At 33.7% G+C, this 19,423-nt stretch overlaps 3 protein-coding genes across 8 annotated transcripts; all 3 read right to left on the minus strand.

Moving 5' to 3' along the window:
• Positions 1–4,415: 4,415 nt before the first annotated feature.
• On the minus strand, positions 4,416–9,053 carry LOC130746861 (bifunctional riboflavin kinase/FMN phosphatase-like). Of its 5 annotated transcripts, none has more exons than XM_057599620.1 (10): positions 8,743–9,046; positions 8,439–8,628; positions 7,929–8,059; positions 7,247–7,316; positions 6,809–6,874; positions 5,844–5,995; positions 5,673–5,750; positions 5,306–5,394; positions 4,892–4,984; positions 4,416–4,698 (listed from the first exon to the last, which is right to left on the minus strand). In XM_057599620.1, the coding sequence occupies exons 1-10, from the start codon at positions 8,813–8,815 to the stop codon at positions 4,579–4,581; spliced, it is 1,062 nt and encodes a 353-aa protein (XP_057455603.1). In that variant the 5' UTR covers positions 8,816–9,046; the 3' UTR covers positions 4,416–4,578. The 5 variants fall into 5 exon arrangements, with proteins under 5 accessions (XP_057455603.1, XP_057455604.1, XP_057455601.1 ...); XM_057599621.1 differs by having other exon boundaries at positions 5,261–5,394; positions 8,439–8,678; positions 8,761–9,039; XM_057599618.1 differs by having other exon boundaries at positions 5,261–5,394; positions 8,743–9,038.
• A 792-nt stretch (positions 9,054–9,845) lies between these two features.
• Positions 9,846–13,094, minus strand: LOC130746862 (14-3-3-like protein B). 2 transcript variants are annotated; one of them, XM_057599624.1, is made up of 7 exons: positions 12,883–13,094; positions 12,093–12,399; positions 11,903–11,990; positions 11,108–11,217; positions 10,872–11,020; positions 10,292–10,347; positions 9,846–10,199 (listed from the first exon to the last, which is right to left on the minus strand). In XM_057599624.1, the coding sequence occupies exons 1-7, from the start codon at positions 12,953–12,955 to the stop codon at positions 10,197–10,199; spliced, it is 786 nt and encodes a 261-aa protein (XP_057455607.1). In that variant the 5' UTR covers positions 12,956–13,094; the 3' UTR covers positions 9,846–10,196. The 2 variants fall into 2 exon arrangements, with proteins under 2 accessions (XP_057455607.1, XP_057455608.1); XM_057599625.1 differs by having other exon boundaries at positions 12,782–12,906.
• Positions 13,095–15,359: 2,265 nt separating this feature from the next.
• On the minus strand, positions 15,360–16,866 carry LOC130742911 (heavy metal-associated isoprenylated plant protein 28). Its single transcript, XM_057595015.1, has 3 exons — positions 16,754–16,866; positions 16,553–16,628; positions 15,360–16,024 (listed from the first exon to the last, which is right to left on the minus strand). The coding sequence occupies exons 1-3, from the start codon at positions 16,757–16,759 to the stop codon at positions 15,672–15,674; spliced, it is 435 nt and encodes a 144-aa protein (XP_057450998.1). The 5' UTR covers positions 16,760–16,866; the 3' UTR covers positions 15,360–15,671.
• Between the last annotated feature and the right edge of the window lie 2,557 nt (positions 16,867–19,423).

Raw genomic sequence — 19,423 nt, forward strand, 5'->3', positions numbered from 1 at the left:
TGTAATGGTCTTCAATCTTCATTGTCTACACCAACAATCATTGTCTTCACCGACAAACATAATTTTCATTGTCTATATACTGACAAATTAAATTATCATACTCCACCATAAATAGTACACTACACTTGGAACTAAACCATCCCAAGAATTTTCTTCACTTGGAACTAAATCATTCCAAGAATTTTCACATGCCGAAACTTTGCTGAAAATTTATGGTGTAACTTCCATGTTGACTTTCCCCGGAAGTTCATCAGCCATCGACATAACCATGTACCTTGCATCAACGCCAACCATTGCCCGCACACTATCACCACACACCTTGCATCTATATCAACCAATGCCCGTGTGTTACCTGGACAATTTCATGACCAGAACGCCTTGTGTAATTATGATTGCATCGACTCTTCCATCACATCATCATCGCAGCTGCAGACCACTTCTTCAGCACCTTCGCAATACCACACAAAGTGATATCCATCGAACCGGAAGCTCTAATACCATTGTTAGGAAATAACACAGCTGAAAAAGTAAAATAAATGAGGAGCGCAATCAGCAACACAAGAATATAACGTGGAAACTCTAAAACCGGAGAAAAAACCATAGCCGTTGTCAAAACCGACAACCAGAGAATAAACACTATGTGTTAATTGTTACAACACATAGACTTCACTCTCAACCACCCCATGACCCCATTACACCCACACTCTCCAAAGTAAATATTTGAACTACATCTCACAATACTCTAAAACAAGAGCATAAGAGAAAAAGAAAACACAAATATAAACTTAAAGTGTTTTCAGGTGCTACTACATGGTGTTCTTGGTGTGCTGAAACAAGAAGCTTGAGATCCCTATATATAGTCTTGGACTCTCCCACCTCTCACTAATCTAAGCAATGTAGGACTTTTCCAATAGTTTTTCTTGATCTTTTTCTCCTTCATTAGCAATGTTGGACTTAAATTGCAATCAACCCCAACAGGAAAACCTCGTAGTCATAGAGATAGATGTTAGTTAGCATTTTTGAAACCTTATATGTATATTTTTTTCTTTGTTTGTTCCTCTAATGTGCTTCTTAAAAGTGATCTATTTATCTCAATACCTTTTATATATTTTGTTGCATGACGCTTAAGAAAAATGCTTGATTAAATATGTACCCCAATCTTCAAACAATGAGGCAGATAGATTTGGTCCCTGAACATACTGTAAATTGTCTTATTCAGTTCTTCAGCATTTTAAATGCCCTATCAGTTAAAATTGGACAAAATTGTAGATATTGCATGTCTGAGACTAACAACTCAGTTAGCAAGCATCTCGCAATGCTAACACTTCATTTAGATACTTTCATATCCATTATTTGATATAGATAGCTTGAAAATACATATCAATAGAATATGTAGATTTGTAAGCTTAATATGTAGCTAAAAGAATCCTATTACATGATATAGAGTAGAGAGATCAAGCAATTACTTTTTATTCGAAGCCAATTAATTAAGCATCTAGATTTGCTTGATGGCATACTCTTGAGCCTATTCTTATGTCACTGGGCTGCAGTAAAGGCCTCAACTGGGAAAGTCATGGTGATACCAGCAAGACTCTTGAAGTGAATCTTCCCAGTTGGTGGGTCATCAACAGTGATCTCACACACAGGGGGCCATAGCATGAGCTCTTTAACCTTCGCACCCTTGAGCTTCTTGATCTTTTTCTTTGAAATGAACCCTGTGATCTCTGTGTCATAGCTCACAAGCTTGCCCACCATCTTGAACTGGTGATTCAGTTTCTTCTTCTGCTTGATCCACATGTACCCTGTGGCTTTCACGTAACCAAATGTAAGTGGTTAGAATTAGTATTTTAGTTTGTAAGTTTTTTTTTATAAGCAAATGTTAGTGGTTAGAAATGTTATTATTTTAGTTTGTAAGTAATAATGTATTTTTATATAGTTAAAATCAAATATATAAAATATATTTAAATATAAATTATATTTTGAATTTGAAATGAATAAATAAAATTTGATATTTAAATATTATAGTCGGACCATAATACTTTAATATCTATGTCTTAAAATAAAATATATTTAAAAAACTATTGATCTTAATATTTTTTATTATAGAAATTTAATAAATTTGTCTGGTCATTATAATTATTAAGTTTCCTAACATTATTAAATAACATTTATTAAATAAGACAAATTCAATTTTTTTGAAAGTGATGATTTTCTAAATTGATGATATAATGCTGATATATTGATTTTCTAAAGAAAAAATTAATTATTTTGTAGTTATATCAATTTATCATCATCATTTTTTAAGGGAAATATTGCTGATATATTAAGATGCTAAAGCTACATCAGAAAGTCGATCTACGTAAGATATTTTAAGTCGTAGGAGCTGGGGGACATATGAGTTGGGTATGAGAGGTTCATGGATCGATTCCTGGCGCGTGCAATTTTACTTTCCGATTTACCAAAAGAAAGTTGCATCAGAAAACAAGAATTTAGAAAATAATCACTTTCAAAAAATTGAATTTGTCTTATTTAATAAATGACATTTAATGATATTAGGAAACTTAAGTAAATATAATGACCTAATTTTGAGACAAATTTATTAAGTTTCTATAAAAAAAAATTAAGATCAAGTTTTTTAAAATTCCAAATGATAATACTTTAATATTTATGTCTTAAGTTTAAAATAAATTATTAGTTCAATATATTCGTACCATAATATTTAAATATCAAATTTTATCTATTTATTTCAAATTAAAAATATAATTTATATATTATATATTTGATTTTAACTATGTAATGTGAATCTTTATTATTATAGAAACTTAATAAATTTGGTCCCAAAATTAGTCATTGGAATTAGTAAGTTTCCTAAAAACATTCAATTTCATTTATAAATTAAGAAAAATTCAAATTTTTTAAGAATGATGATAACGAATTGATATAATTTGATACAATTATAAAGTCATTCATATCAATCATTTCTTTTTTCTATTATAGAAACTTAATAAATTTGGTTCAAATATGTGGTCATTACAATTATTAGGTTTCTTAACATCAATAAATGTCATTTATAAATTAAGATAAATTCAAACATTTCGAAAATGATGATAATAAATTGATATAAATTGATTTGATTACAAAATCGTTAATCTCAATTATTATTATTATTAATGTTTGCAGAAAAGGACTGGTCATCGAACTGGCCGAGGCACCGGTTTAAGGTTAATTGGTTGGACCAAGATTGAACCGGGTTCGAACCAGTGAGAATTAATTAATATAATTTTATGTATATAATATACTAAACACTATTTTAAATTGATTTGATTGCAAAATCATTAATCTCAATTTTTTTATTATCAATGTTTGCAAAACCGGACTGATCATCAAACCGATCGAGGCACCGATTTAAGGTTCACTGGTAACTCATCGTTAAGAGTTGTTTTCCTTTTTTTTATACTTTTAATCATGTGTCTTATTCTCCTTAGAGCAAGTGAAGTGCCCCTCGGGTGAGGGACACGAACGCTTGCTTTAAGAAGCAGTGCTTTGTTGGGGTGGTCAAGATCCGGTTGAAGAGGAAGAGAGAGTTGGATGAAGCCTGCCAGGGTGCGGAGAAAGAAGAAGGTGTGATCTAAGGAAGAAATATCTCGTCTCGCTATCCGCCTTGTCCAATCTACGATCGATATTTTGCAGCTGACTATCTTATTGTACTATCCATTACTGTGTGAGTGTGAAGCATCTCAATCCGGCTTCAACCCTTCCTTTAAATAAAGGTGCCTAACAAGGTCTTTCGAACTCCGAGGTTGAATGCCAACTACGATGCCGACAACACTCGAAGCTAGGTCCACACGCATAGGGAAGTGATAGATTAGTTAATGCTCAAGTACAGGCAGAGTTAGCAAAGGAAGAGGTACAACATAAGCAAGTAAGCGGGTCACAAGGAAGTCAGATTCCAATCACAGTGAGTCACGCCGCTTTCAAGCCAGTAGTCATCCTGTCCCAGTTTCTGTCTCTGCTTTCTAAATTGTCTTTACCGTCTTTGAACGAATCTGTTTGTTGGTTTTCGCGTCCCTATGCCAAAAAGGATGGGTGAGTTCGGTTCGAGTCTTCATCAATCGGGTGGATCTATATGCTGAGGGGTGAGACGAGGTGTAGCGCAGTCTAGTCAGCGCATATGTTTCGGGTACAGAGGGCCATAGGACCAAAGATTGAACCGGGGTCGAACCAATGAGAATTAATTAATATAATTTTATTTATATAATATACTAAATACTATTTTAAAATATTATTAGCACATTAAAAGGTCATTCACCAGATGTTGGGGTGACTTTGAATAAAGAAACAAAACATAAATCCTAAACTTACTTACATTAAAAAAGATGCTTATAGTGGCTTTTCAATTTTCAAAAATACATGGATGATTGAGAACAATAACTGACTTTATATATTATTATTTGTTAATACAATATTTAGAAATTATTACAGACCTAGCCTAATAAATAATTTCATGTATACTTTATACAATTAATTTCATTATGATGAAAACTGCAACAAGTTAAAAAGTTATTCTGTCTTCCCCAGTTATAAGGTCACTCGAGCGAAGCTTTTTTGTAAAAAACAAGGGAATGATGGCAAATCTAGTGAAGCTCTCGCAATGGACTTGTATTCTTCAACTTTCTCCGATTCTGTTGATGTGAGGTCCTGTTCATGCACACACATTTTGAGCAGGGTTGCAAATATAATATTAATGGATGCAATTATGCACATCATAGAACTTCCCTAATATATATATGAATAGTAGTGTTTAATCATTAATGTATCATTACTCTATCTCTCTGGCAGCAAAAAAATTATCCTCGTCGTCTGATTATTCCATCAAAATATTCACCATTACCTTGTTATCCCAAGCTCTTATGTAGCCAACAAGATGGATTTGCATATGCTGCTTAGATTTATGGTCACTGTTTGCATCAATAAACCAAACATGCTGCAAAATGAGCCCCATAAAATGTCCATTAATGACAAACATGAGCAAGGTCAAAAGAATATAATGTAGCATCACAAAATCAAGGAAAGGATCAAACCAAAGTGTTGGATTATTAGTCCATAAATATGTCTATATGATAAACAGAAAAACAGTGTAGCTGTTTAAGCTGAGTTTCTATCCAGGTGAAAATTTTCAGAATGACAAAATGTATCATATATTAATATGTGCTTATTAATGCTCATTAGAATTTGTATAGTTTTATAAATGAATACTCACTATTCTTTTGGAGGTAACACTGGGGAATTCGAAATTAATGCTAACCAGTATCTTAAAGTTCCTATCTGGATCAAACTTGGACCAACCAAAGTAAAGCCCCGCAACTTGATCAGGAAGTGAAAGTGTTGCATTCTCTGGATGATGTAACTATATCTTATCAGATTGATAAAAACATGTTAAAACTAAAAACTAAACTTGAAGAGATCAATGGTGCTGTCAGTTGCTTTGAGTATGCAAGATTAATCACATATTCCTACTCAGTCCGGAAAGTGTGCTCTTTGGAGATTACTTACTCCAGTGTCATAACAGCATCTAATCTAATTAGAAAAGAAGGTCCTCAAGGGATGTGCAAAATTTGTTGTTCTTATTACATATTTTATGAAATGAGAAATTCGGAACGTTACCCACAAACCTGTGGTTTCGAGTAGAGATCCGGTAACATACAAACCATTCAGACGAATTGGCTCAATAGGCAATGTCTTATCTACCCCTGAATAAATTAGTTTGAAAACTTGCTCTGGTCAGAGAACACAATATTTACAGAAACATATCAACATAGTTTATGAACTAAAGGGTACATTACAGTCATCAAAAGGTGGAAGACCCCATAGCTCAGGTTGAAACTCTAAAAGGGAATGAAGAACAATGTTTGCTAGCCCATGACAATCTGTTTCGCTTCGAGATGGTACAGCCACTACCTTCATTTTTGCAGCATTGGCTGCCTTCACACCAACCCTGTTTTAGTACATTGCAAAACATATATTATATGTAACAAATATCATTATTACTTATTAGTCTATATCACGAAGGAAATCTGAGTGGCTGCAGAATAAGGTGTGATCTGGCAGCAGATGGTGTGACATATCCTAATGGTGAATAAAAAAATCAAAGTGAAATGCTCAATATCTACAGATGAATAGAGGTTAAATCTGCTAAACATGTACAGATATCTCAAGAACCTACCACACTATTTTAAAATGCATCAAAACTATCTAAGAGGATGAAAACTTGAGTTACAGCAGCAAGCAATGGACAGATTATGCATTGAATTTTTATTTTATTTTTAAATATTGCAGTTCAGAATTCATAGGCAATGTCTCCTCCATGACCATGCTTGTTTGAGTAAATGTAGGTGATCTTCAGAAACTAACAGAGTGAATCTTAACATAATTCACTCAAAAGGTTCATCCAATTCCCAAGTGTCTTATACACTCTGATCTGTGCAAGCTCTAGAATTGGATATGGCCAAAGGAATGGTGGGAGGAATACTCCCATTGTAGGTTTTATCACTGGTGGTACAGTGGCCTCTTCATCAGGGAACAAAGTTTGATTTATCTTGCCAACTTTAGATGGTACATGGAAACCTGACCCCAGAAATTAGAAATACTACACTACCCTTGGTCAAGACTAGAGTTTACTGCCATTCTGTCATACAATTGACATCTTATAAAGCGATGAAGTACTCCAAGCTAATTGATAAGCTCAGAAAAGAGCACAATAGCAAATGAGTCATCATATAGTGCCATAGACAAACTCTAGGAGACTTACAAGGAATCTTCAATCACCAGACAATTAACTGCATCTACACCCAATTTCTTGGCCGCTTCTTCAAATCTGCAACAATTAGAATTTGTTACTATGATAAAATTAAGAGCACAATTCACTCAAAAGGGAGCATTTCTACCAAACAAAGTGATGGAAAACTGAGAAAATGTTTAGAGATGTATTCTGGAGAAATCATGTAATGTCACTGTATGGAGGAGAGACAATTGTAATCTATTCTTTACTTTGTTTGACAACGTCTGCTAGAACTCGGGATGGGGAAGAGAGTTGCTTGCTACTGGAAAAATGTTGCACTAGTTCAATGCCAACAAATCCACTTCTATTAAAGGTTCCATATGTTTCCCAAAAGACATTTGAGAGGTGAAAGTGGAGAGGACAATTTAAGTGGTTATTAAGGGAATTGCTTATGAAAGAGAACCTTACAAATATGGAGCAGGCTTCCCAGCTTTAACCTGGTCACTTCCGAGAATTACCGAAAAGCTTTCTTTCCAACCTACAAAACTCAATTCTGGAAAGTATCAAGTATAAACTCTAAAGTTGCAAACTATATGTCAATGAGGCAAAGCAAAGGCAATCATGATATGAAAAAAAAGTGAATAATTTCAGGGAGCCTTTCCAAAACAGATCATTTAGACCAGAATTACTTTCAAACAAATGCCATTTTCCTCAGCTGCTAATCAACCATCCTAACGGGTCAAACAACTTCAAATTATTCCTATAAGTTTTGGATACTTATGTCAATTTAAAAAGAACAGCCTAGGCATAAAATATAAGTATTTACTATTTACCAATCAGAGAGCATTATTTTCTGAATTCTATAACTGTCGAGTATTCTTCCCAATCTATCATTTATATAGATTATAGCTGATTGATATTAAAGATATTAAGCACAGCATCTAATTGATTGCAAATCCTTAAACTAAAGAAACTGATACCTAACCAGTGTCTATATGTAATTTAACTTCTCAGTAATCAATCAGAAGCGAGAAGCCAATGACTAGAATGATATCAGACTTGTGATTTTTCTTGAAATTGAAAGACATAAAGTAGAAAGTCAATGATGAACAAGAACAACTACTAGCTTTGAAGAATTTAAGTATTTAACCTTCATGGTGAGAAATTTTTCCGTCTACGTATTCTCGCAAGGAGTTTGAAGCAAGAGCCATTGGCACTCCATTCTTCCGGAGATGTTTAATAAGACGATTAGCACCTGGCAATGCTTTGGCTTCTGCCCACCTAAACCAATTATACATTTTAAAACAAGAGCCATCGAATGTCTACACAATTCAAAATCCAAATACAAGAGAGTTTCCTCCCCTTTTGATTTTAGTTAATGGAAACAAAAATCCACATTTTGTAAGAACAAGTTCAGAAAATAAAATACATCAATTTTTTATATTCAATTAAAAAGTTATTTAACGACCTAACTATGTGGTATCTCATGAATCAAAGCAGTTCAGAACCATATTCAACATTCTTCTTCTTAATAGATATGGATATGGGTCATTGGTCATATCAATCTGAGCTCATATACTAGCTGGATTTTGTTGCATAAGGGAAAGGGGTGATGGTGCAAAACAGAGAAGAGGATGAGAGTGTTGTTACTTGTTAGTACCTTTCCCTGTAGAGAGGAGTGATTTCTTTGATAAACTGATCAGGTGTGATGGGGAGTTGATAGTCCTGAACTGTTACAGCTGCTGTCTCCTTCTGTGTCATCCCCAACCTCCTCTTTTCTTGCTTCTCCTTGTCCACTTCTTTCCCATACCTTGCTAAAAATTCATTCAACACACCCCTTGTAGCCCTTTCTGCACACCAAACATCAACACACATCACATGCCACTGTTTAGACAGAACCCTAAAGGAAAAAAAATAAAAAAAATCAACCAAGCCATTGTTGAAGGGAACAACAACATAGTTACCAGTATCCAAAAGGGTACCATCCAAGTCAAAAATGACAGCCAAAATCTTGGCTTCTTCATTGAACCCGTTCATGGCAGGACAAGGTTGATTCTTTGTAACAAATTGATCAAACAATGTGAGTGGGTGAGGGTCTCTGAATATTATATTATACGATACAAAGCACAAGAGATGGATATTTTGTGAACATCAACTTATAAGGCGTTACATTCGATAGGCATTTCACAATTTGTATGATTTTGTGTCTTTAGAGGAAGTTGAATCATATTCTCCATCACGTAAAGCAGTGGATAATCAATACTGTGTGTGATAGTTGGCATCATCCAGTGGATATTCCGTTAATATATAGAGACAGAGTTGGAATGGAATGAAACTTTCTTCTTCACACGATTACACGCCACATTAATAAGTTATTAACATCTCTTTTGAATTTATAACAATGATCACTTAAACAAAATCAAGTACTCCATTAATTTAAATTGAAGAAAATTATAGTAACAGATAAGTGTTTAAAACGATAATTAATATTAATTTAATTTTACATGACATGCTCATATTCTAAATTTATGAGGGGATGAGCTCGTGGTGTATATGTTTTCATGGTTACTTTCATGCTATCTCATATTCTTATCAAGAGCTATAATTTGTGTAGGCATTAAGAAAGATGTGGATCAATTTGATGCTTTGAAAAATTGTATTAGTGTTCGCTGCTTGCTAGGTAAATCTTGTATTGAGATTCAATTTATACAATAGTTGTTCTTCACGTAGGACTCATAGTCAGGAAAATTATGAACATCTCATGACTTGAAAATATGAAGGTCTTTTGTTAAATTTAACAGTTCTTTAGGTTCTTGCAATAAAATTGTATGTATCTCTATCAAATCAAAAAAGTAGTAAAATAGAATTTTAAGAATTGCCCATTAAGACAAACTAATAAAAACACTCTAACTAGTTGCTATGTTAGACATAAAATAGGTACAATCCTAATTACTACGTTAAGTTCTCACCACAGCCACACCACTTACTTCAGGTTTTCCTCTCACCGTTTTTACTTACACTTTTCGCGGCAACAGAAACGGCAACTAATGCAATATTCAAGAGAAAATTATTACGCAAATAACAATCTCCAATTGCATATAAGTTGCAGCATTTCATTGGAATAGGAATACATCATGAGCAATCCTCATCAAATCAATCCCCATGGGGAGGAAAAACTTAGACAACATGTCATTTTTAGACACCACACAATAAAAACATCACCATAATATAACACAAATGAAGGAGTTTTTCTTTTTCCCCTATCGGGAAGTATGACCCCAATCAACATGAAACAAAAAGAAAAAAAGAAACAATGAAACTCTATCTCTAGCTAGTACACAAATGAGTAATTAACCCTCATGTTTCATTCTCAAACACAAGCATCAAATCTTAAGAGAGTTGCCATCAGTCATCAACCTCACTGCAAAAAAATAATGAGATGAGATGAATTAAGTAAAGCCATCAAAGATCAATGGAAGTAAACTGTCAAGTATGAAAAAACTAACTACTCACCTCCGCATCCTCTCCTCCGCCAACCTTGGCAGTGCCATTCGCTTTCAGGGAATCTTCTGTAACAGAGACAGAAAATAGTAGTCAACATTTATAGAAAAGGAGCACCAAAATAACATAATATCATAATTTATTCATGGTAAGATCATTGACTTAACAAACTATCATGATTGCGTTTTTTTAAAAATAATTATGTTCAGCAACAAATCTAATGGTCTTGGTGACTTTATATATAGTGTTTAACATCCTATAAAGTCAGTTTCAAGAGACTAGCATTAAAACCATCATTTGACATCTGAAATGCATATTTAGAGATAGGAGAATTTCTACCATGGGCTCCACAACGTCACAAGTGTCCAATAATGATTTGAGTGTTTATTGTAGACCGTGCCTAACTAAGAGTTACTCTAGCTTCAAACCTAGCAGTTATAATCTCATAACTGTTAGTAACAGCTTGCCTTGTCATATCCTCACCGATTATCCCAAACTCTTCTTACACATCTTAATAGACCCATTGAAATATAGAATTTAGACCAATCAAAGTAATAAATCAGTTAACTATAAGTCCTCTAGTCAGAATTACCTCCCTCTTCTGGAATGTCAGAAGTCCATAGAGTAAGGTTGTCCCTGAGAAGTTGCATGATCAAGGTGCTATCTTTGTATGACTCTTCATTCAAGGTATCAAGCTCTGAAATAGCTTCATCAAAAGCTTGCTTTGCAAGATGACAGGCTCTGGAAGAAGGAAAATAAGTTCTACCACATTCAAAAAAAAAAACCAATTTACAATCACAGTTTAGTACATAAATCAAACCTACCAACCTTTCAGGTGAATTCAGGATCTCATAATAGAAAACTGAGAAATTTAGAGCCAGGCCCAGACGGATGGGATGAGTGGGGGGTAATTCAGCCTCTGCTGCAGTGGTAGCAGACTGCAATATATAAAACACACAAATTTGAGGTAAGAGAAGGACAAAGTATTCTGAAGAGGAAACTCCTTTGAATAACAGCTCTTTCAATAAGGATATTGTTAAATATCATGCCAGATCCTCAGAAAAAAATAGAGCATACAATACAACAAAAGCAACTAAATACAAATGGAAATATTGATTGAATGCTAGGAAGGAAACAATTACAAGTTCTTATTTGAAAGCACTAGAAATTTGAACTCAATACAAGACCAAGGTCAAACCACAGGTGTGTTTAGTTGACCAAAATAAAAAATGAAGACCAAAAGAAACCTCTCAAGTCTCAAGTGTAAACTGCAATGGAAATATTGATTGAATGCTAGGAAGGATATTGTTAAATATCATGCCAGATCCTCAGAAAAAAATAGAGCATACAATACAACAAAAGCAACTAAATACAAATGGAAATATTGATTGAATGCTAGGAAGGAAACAATTACAAGTTCTTATTTGAAAGCACTAGAAATTTGAACTCAATACAAGACCAAGGTCAAACCACAGGTGTGTTTAGTTGACCAAAATAAAAAATGAAGACCAAAAGAAACCTCTCAAGTCTCAAGTGTAAACTGCAATGTCTAATTTTAACAAACCCAGTAAACAAACATATCCTGTAAACTGCAAAAACAACATATAATAATATAAATCTCACCTCATATGCTTTCATTGACTGATCAGCAGCCTCCTTCTTCTCATTGCCTGACTTAAATTCTGCAAGATAACGATAATAGTCTCCTTTCCTGCAAGCAGAATATTCGATCATCGCACAATCCACTTGGAAAAAAACAAGAAAAAAAAAACACACCAAAACCTGTAGCAGAGAACAAGACACCAATGCTCACATCTTATAGTAAAACACAGTCGATTCACCAGCAGTAGCTGAAGGTATAAGGTGTTCATCAATCACCCTCATAACATCATTACAGATGTCCGCAAGCTCTGACTCAACCTTCTGCCTGTACTCCTTAATCCGCTTCGCATTTACATCATTTCCTTTAGTCTCTTCCTTCTGCTCAATGGAAGACAGAATCCTCCACGACGCTCTGCGAGCACCAATCACATTCTTATAACCCACAGAAAGCAAATTCCTCTCTTCAACAGTCAGTTCAACATCCAAATTCGCAACCTTCTTCATCGAATCCACCATCTCTGTCAAAACAAATGCAAAAAAAAAAAAAACATCATAAATCAACCTTCAAATATAACAAAATTCCACAGGAAGAACAACAACATGCTTTGATCAACAAAAACACTCAAACACCCTAAGTATCATGCCACCACTTGAACATGCAGAGTACCAAAATTTTGAATTAGCAACATGCCCACATGCTCAAAATGAACAAACTTTGACAGAAATTAAATAAAAATACTGAAAAACTAAATTCCTGTTAAAGGGCTCTTAACCCTAACTAAAGCCCTTTCTTATAGTCTCCTTGGAATTCAAACTGACAGTAAACACTGATCCAATTTTCCAAAAATAAAAATTAACTCTATAACGATATAAAATCGAAGAAAAAGAGCATAAATTTACTCAAAAGAAGTTCAACGAAGCATCGCATGAGTAGGAATCAACGAAATCAAGCAAATCGATTTGCACGAACAAGGCAGTGACACGAAGGAAGAAACGCTAACCTTCGTATCGCTCAGCCTGCTCTGCAAGCTTGGCGACGTAGACGAAGGTCTCGCGATCCTTGGAAGAAGCCATGACCACCGATCGATTTCTTCAAAATTAGGGTTTCGAATTGCAGAATCTGAATTTCTCTCTCTCTCTCTCTCTCTCTCTGTGTCTGTTACTTCTTCTTGGTCGAGGTTCTGTAGAGAAAGAGTGGGGGAGTGAAATGTCAGATATGTCCCTGCTTTTTCGTTACGGACATGCTTACATGCGCGTGAGCGTAGACTAAACTGGATTTCTAACCAGTTGGATTAATCCACGTGTCATGTGACAATCTTCGGTGTTATCATCGAACATGTCGCGTGAAACCCTATGGCTAATTGAGCTTAGTTGGAAATTGATTGATTTGTATTTTTGTGTTTGGGTTAAGTGATGTTGAAACTTGTACTTTTGTCTTTGTTGGTGAGGGGTGGTGTTGTCTTTCCACATACTTATATTAATATTTATAGTATTAAATATTAAATATATACAAACGATGCTGCTTTTCTTGTTTTTGGTTTTTTTATTTTACATGACTGTATTTGTCAATGGATTCATGAAAAATGGATTACTGTTTTACTTACGTTACTAGCATTTTCTTTGACTGAAAATGTGACCGGAGGAATATTGGGTAGCTTAAGCATCGTTTGATTCGAGCCTATCATTTTTATGTAAAAAATAAAGAGTGAATATTCAGTTTGGTTAAACGCCGGGTAATCTAGAATAATGAAATATTTATGTGACCCTTAATTATGTTAACTATCAATCAAATTAATCAGTATGATCAGATAAAATGTCTATCAAGTTACTCTCCCTAAATAATAACTTGACCGTATTTGACACGGTAAAAAACCTTAGAGTATTTCTTTGCAAACTTTCTTCACTGATGAAATTGAGCAACTATAGATAGTTTAATATTGTTGTAGTTTTAAAAGTATTTCAAACCTTTTAAACTATATTATTTTATTACCTTGATTATGTTTTTAGTCAATTACCTTGATTAATTATATTATTTTATTACCATTTAAGATTTGTTATGGTCCTTATTCACAAATTCTTAAAACCGTTGATGTATATGTCTTCAACGTATTTCCTTAATAATAATTCAATGATTATGATTATAATATGTATAATAAAGGTTGTGTTGCCATATGATCAGTTACTATTCTATCTTAAAGACACATTATTTCTATGTGTAATGATTTAGTTGGTTACCATTCTTTATCTCGAAACGGTTGATTACTTTTAATGGTTGTTTTGAAATGCTTTGAAACACTTAATTGGTGAATGACCATTCACTAAAAGTTTCACACGGTTCTTTTCTTGGTGTATATATATGTGTTGATATTGCAGGTGGTGAGCAGTGAAAAAGATAATATCTCCTGACTTCATATGCCAGTGTTTCTTCTTGGTTCTGAGTCCTAATAAATTGTTAGAAGAGTTTACTGTATCTTGGGGAGTTATCGCATCTTGAGCGAATAAACTCTTGAGAACAATGTCATGTGATACGCCCCAAACTATTGTAATTACATTTGTAATATTTGGTTTGAGACCAATGTAATTTTATTGTGTTCTCACTGCAATATTTCCAACAAAAATAATCTTTATAAAGGCAAAAACAACTCTCATATTTTAACTTTTTTTTAGAGTTAGACATAACTTAAATTAAGATGATATCAAAATTTATTATAAATTTGTTAATGGGCCACCTCTTGATTTTCAAACTTACAAACTAACTTTATCATTGTGCGTGAATGCCTCATAGGCTCATACATTAACTAAATAAATATATAACTAAAACTTTTTTTTGTTCGAAGATGTGGATTTCATAGAATAAAGTGGGCTGAAGCCCAATCAGAACAAATGATAAGTTCGACCCAAAAAGAAAATGATAAGGAGATGCAGGATTTCAGAACATGGCAGTATGGCACCACATCAATTCCACCCTCAACCTCTAAAAAATCAATAATGAAATAATAAATAACATGTCACTGAACTTTTATTTATTTCACAAATATTTTAAATTTAAAAATAAAATTTAATAAATTGGAAAATAAAACACTATGATTGAAGAAACCAATTTTCTCTACTGATAATTTACCGATTTTAAAATTAGCCGAATTTTAAGTTAAATGAAGCGATCCTTTAATTTGACTGCTCAATTTTTTTTTGATACATTACAACTATTCTAACTAAGAGTAGAAAGAAGTAAGAACAAAACAAATTTAAAGTTTCTTATAATGTTTATTGTTGAATAATTATAGCATCAACAAAGTTAATATAGAAGCAACCAAGGAACTATACATCTTATGAGTCCATCAATAACAAAATATTTAGTCCTCCTTTTATAAAAAGTCATCATTACCTTTAGACTAGAATTAATAATTATATTCAAACTGCAGGTTGATTTTTAATTATGTTATAAAGAATCACTACACCATCATGATTCATGAACCTATAATGGAAACACCTCGACCTTAAATTGTAGAAGAAGTAAAGGTACAAACATGACTATAAAGGCACACATACTTGAGTAACTCAAGAGAAAATTTACAGTCTAAATGGACAGAACTTTAATTAAAGCTTCATACACTTTTTATGAAAAAGCACATATATGATTTTACTTGAAAGACTTATTTTTTATCTCACCAATCAAACTATATCATGTCATTTAAAATTCAACCATGTAAAAATATTTGATTGGCCGGTGGGACGTGATAGGGACAACAAACCGGGAGAGAAGATCAATCTTCGTCCTAGAATGGAAAGATCACATAATTGAGCAACCGTGAGGATTGTCATCACTGAAAGCAGCACCGGCTTGATGGCCAAAGATGCTGGAAGATTGGCCTGCAGGGTAGTGATAATAGCGAGGATCACTGCTATCATAACCATGCTTGTAGTAGTTATAAGATGAAGAAGGTTGGGAACCATAGAAGTTGACAGGACCATTGCAATGGTGTTGTTGAACATATTGGTTCTGGGAATCTGTGGTGTAAGGAAGTTGCCACAGTTCAGCTCTTCTACCAGTTTTTCTAACTGTTTTCAAAACCTTCTTCTGGTCAGCATACCCATTCACAGTCACCTTTTGCATGCTCATGTCTATTTCAACGTTATCCACACCTTAATAAAACCATACACATGTAAAGAGCACACAAGAAAAAGGAAGAGAAAGAAAATAAGAATGTAGAATCAGATACATGAAAAATTAAGCAATTGAACTAGAAATAAAATATGACCGGTTCAAATATATCGGTTCCGACCGGCTCAATATATAGCATTGATTTTGACCGATTCTTAATTGATCATGAGATAAAGAGAACTTAGATACAGTTTTCTAGGTGCTATTTATACTACGACATAATTAAAATCCCAGTTATCCATTTTCTTTATCACATTAAAATATTAATAAATCGATAAGAAAATGAGTAGCTGAATTTCTCATTGAGCAACAATATTAACACATATTGTATCTAACTTTTCTCCTTATTATGAAATCTATAAGTTTTTTCTTTTCAAATAGACCGATTATAAACAGTTTTCGGTTCAACCAACCAAATTAACCCTTTATCGTCCAGACCGGTTTTCAAAAATATGCGATCTACATGGTATTTTGCATCCAAAAATGAAGGCAATATAATGTATGTATACCTTTTAGTTTTTGAAGTGCACTTTTTACTTTGTTTTCACATCCAGGACAATCCATGTGTACTCTCATCTCTGTGATCTGAAAGAAATTAAAGAAGGAAACATTGATTTATATATATATATATATATATATATGATAATATGAATATGCATGATATACATATATCAAACGAAAAAATAGACAAAGAAAGTGGAGTTTCTTACTGTCATTTTGCCTGTAGTGTATAGTTTGAAACTTTGAATCACTTTTATGATGTTGATTTGTATCTCTCTGAATACAGCAATAATATGAGTTTGCCTCTAGCTAGCTAGCTAAATATATGTCATATATATATAGGAGAGCTTCAATGGCTGAGTGATGGGTTTAATTCTTTTACATGTAAAATACTAATATTTTTGTGTGCAAATTAGTTAACCTTATGGCACCGACTTTTTTGGTCTTTGGGGGATTGGGATAAGAACTTTTAAGCAAACGGGAAGTATTGCTTTATTCATGGAGCAACCATCTCAACATCACGTGTCCATGCTGTTGAAGTTAATGCATAATATTATTTATATATCCAAGCCAACTCAATATACATGGTTGACTTTGTTTACATACTAGCCGACCTCTTCCCTTTTTTTTCATTGTCCTAGGCCTTCCTCTTGTTAATCTGAAGACAGTCAATGCAGCGTTTATTCTGAAGAGTAATCAGAACAATAACTTTTTTTTAATTGTAACAAGTCCTATAAATATTAAATTTAACTGGAATACTAACTAAATATGAAGTTGTATACATGTGAAACATGTACCGATGCATAATATTGTTAACCGTTGATATAATACTTAGAGTATCGAACAACTGAGATTAAACTATTGAAATGACTAAACTATATTTGAAAACCTAACTCCATTCCTTCCCTTCCTCCTAGAAACGTCGCCTTCCCTGTCTTTCTTCATCCACTTGTCATTGTCTCACCACACACATATATCAAGAAGAGCAGGGAAATGGAGGTAGATGTGGTGGTTTAGAGCTTGGATCGACGAGTTGATGGTGTGTCAGACCTCGGCCACTCACCTCACTTCCCACACGACTTTTTTACCAAAACAAAATAAAGAGCAATTTAATTCACCTAAACCCAAAATAAAAAATGAACAACTTTCTCTTTCGTTCAATAGAACGCAACCCGAAAGAGGGTGAGGGGGAGCGCGATGAGGTCATAAGAGAGAGGGAGGTATAGATGGAACGAGGCTGGTAACACGAGAGGTCGTAAGCGTGGAAAACAATGGAGCACGACTGAGTTTGGTGCGCGAAGGTGACAGTGATTGCTGGATTGCCTGGGGCTAGTACACAATAGTGGGTCTAATTAAGCTGAGACGTAGGAGCCTCGAGGTTTTGCTAGCTAGGGTGATCAAGTGGCTTATGTTTTCATAAGGTTTGCATGTTGCACAAGGTGTTGTGTGATGGTTTGGCAGAGATAGTTACCTTGGCGATGACATCCTTACGGTGAGGAGCGTAGCTTGAGTTTTGGGCCGGTGATGCGGAGGGACACAATATTGTACGTATTTATACGTATCTGTAGTGGTTGTTTGCACAAACCCAATGAAGCGCTTGAAAAATGAGGTTGTGGTTTGATTAAAAGGATGGGATATATGGGTAATTTCTTAACTAATTTTTCATATGTATCAATACAAGTTTTATTTCCATATTTACATTATTAAACAATGTATGGAAAATCATCTAACATGTTTTTTTAATATATTTTTTATTGGTGAAAATTCATATGATTGTACTCCCTCTGTTCCTTTATTATAAGGTCATTTTTTAGTGTTTTTCTTGTTCCTAAATATAAGTTCATTTACATTATCAATGAAGCATAATTATTTTTTTCCAAAACTATCATCATATTTAATATGAAAGAGACAATGAGATTTTGAAATAATAACCTGGAGAGAGAAAGTAAATAAGGATAACTACTTTTCTTAATCTAAAAGAATTAGGTAAAATAAACTTATATATAGGAATGGAGGGGGAGTAATAAATTAAGATTGAGATCAAGCAAATTAAAAGTGACACTATATGATTTGAATTTCAATTATTTTAAAAAAAAGTTTTGAAAAGAACGGTGAACAAGAATTTCAATCAACTAAACGGAATTTGGAGAGCAAGAAACGAAGCATATTTTAACAACACCTCAGCTGATCCTGCAACGATAATGGCTCCGGCCTTGAGGGCTCTTGCGGAGTGGACACAAGCTCAATTGAGGCTTTCTGTTGGTAGCAGGATTGTCAAAGACAACACGAAATGGACAATATAATTGAATTATGTAAATTATATAGATATAAAAAAATAACCACAAAATGTTAAGTTAATAAATTTAACTTCAATTTGAATCATCTATCTTTCATTCTTTTGCAATAAATTTGTATAGTAATATACATAAAATTGTCTCAAAGAAATGCGAGTGCATTAATGTGGAAAAATAATTGTGCCATAAACCATTTTTTTTCTTTTTGAAAAATAACAAATTTACAAAACTATGAAATATGAATGGATGGTAGGTTTGGAATGGGCCCCCATCACGTTAATTATTTTGGTTGGGCCTCCACTTATTATTGAGAATTGATAGTATTTTATTACTTGAGACTCACTACAAAAAATTCGCTGTTTAGTGGGGGTTTTTTAGCGGGGGTTATTAAAACCCCCGCAAGTTTCATTAATTTCTATTAATTACGGAGGTTTTAATAACCCCCTCAAATTTAGTTTAATAGTTCCCAATTTTCACTCTGAACTCACTCGCTCTCTCACCCTCTCACCCTCTCCTCACTCACGTTAATTTCACTCTCACACTCTTACTCGATTCCTTTTCCTTCTCACCATCTCCGCCATAACC

This window comes from Lotus japonicus, chromosome 3 (genome assembly GCF_012489685.1).
Source record: "Lotus japonicus ecotype B-129 chromosome 3, LjGifu_v1.2".
Lineage (NCBI taxonomy): Eukaryota > Viridiplantae > Streptophyta > Magnoliopsida > Fabales > Fabaceae > Lotus > Lotus japonicus.

What these genes read in the sequence shown, in the direction of transcription:
- LOC130746861 (XM_057599618.1), bottom strand. Translation starts at nt 8,815, where the DNA reads ATGAACGGGTTCAATGAAGAAGCCAAGATTTTGGCTGTCATTTTTGAC. An exon ending in ACTCCTCTCTACAGGGAAAG is followed by an intron (nt 8,060 to 8,438) that starts GTACTAACAAGT and finishes TAATTGGTTTAG; the next exon opens with GTGGGCAGAAGCCAAAGCAT. An exon ending in ATCTCTACTCGAAACCACAG is followed by an intron (nt 5,395 to 5,672) that starts GTTTGTGGGTAA and finishes TACATCATCCAG; the next exon opens with AGAATGCAACACTTTCACTT.
- LOC130746862 (XM_057599624.1), bottom strand. Translation starts at nt 12,955, where the DNA reads ATGGCTTCTTCCAAGGATCGCGAGACCTTCGTCTACGTCGCCAAGCTT. An exon ending in GCAGGCTGAGCGATACGAAG is followed by an intron (nt 12,400 to 12,882) that starts GTTAGCGTTTCT and finishes TTGTTTTGACAG; the next exon opens with AGATGGTGGATTCGATGAAG. An exon ending in ACTGTGTTTTACTATAAGAT is followed by an intron (nt 11,991 to 12,092) that starts GTGAGCATTGGT and finishes TTCTGCTTGCAG; the next exon opens with GAAAGGAGACTATTATCGTT.
- LOC130742911 (XM_057595015.1), bottom strand. An exon ending in TGCACTTCAAAAACTAAAAG is followed by an intron (nt 16,025 to 16,552) that starts GTATACATACAT and finishes GGTTTTATTAAG; the next exon opens with GTGTGGATAACGTTGAAATA.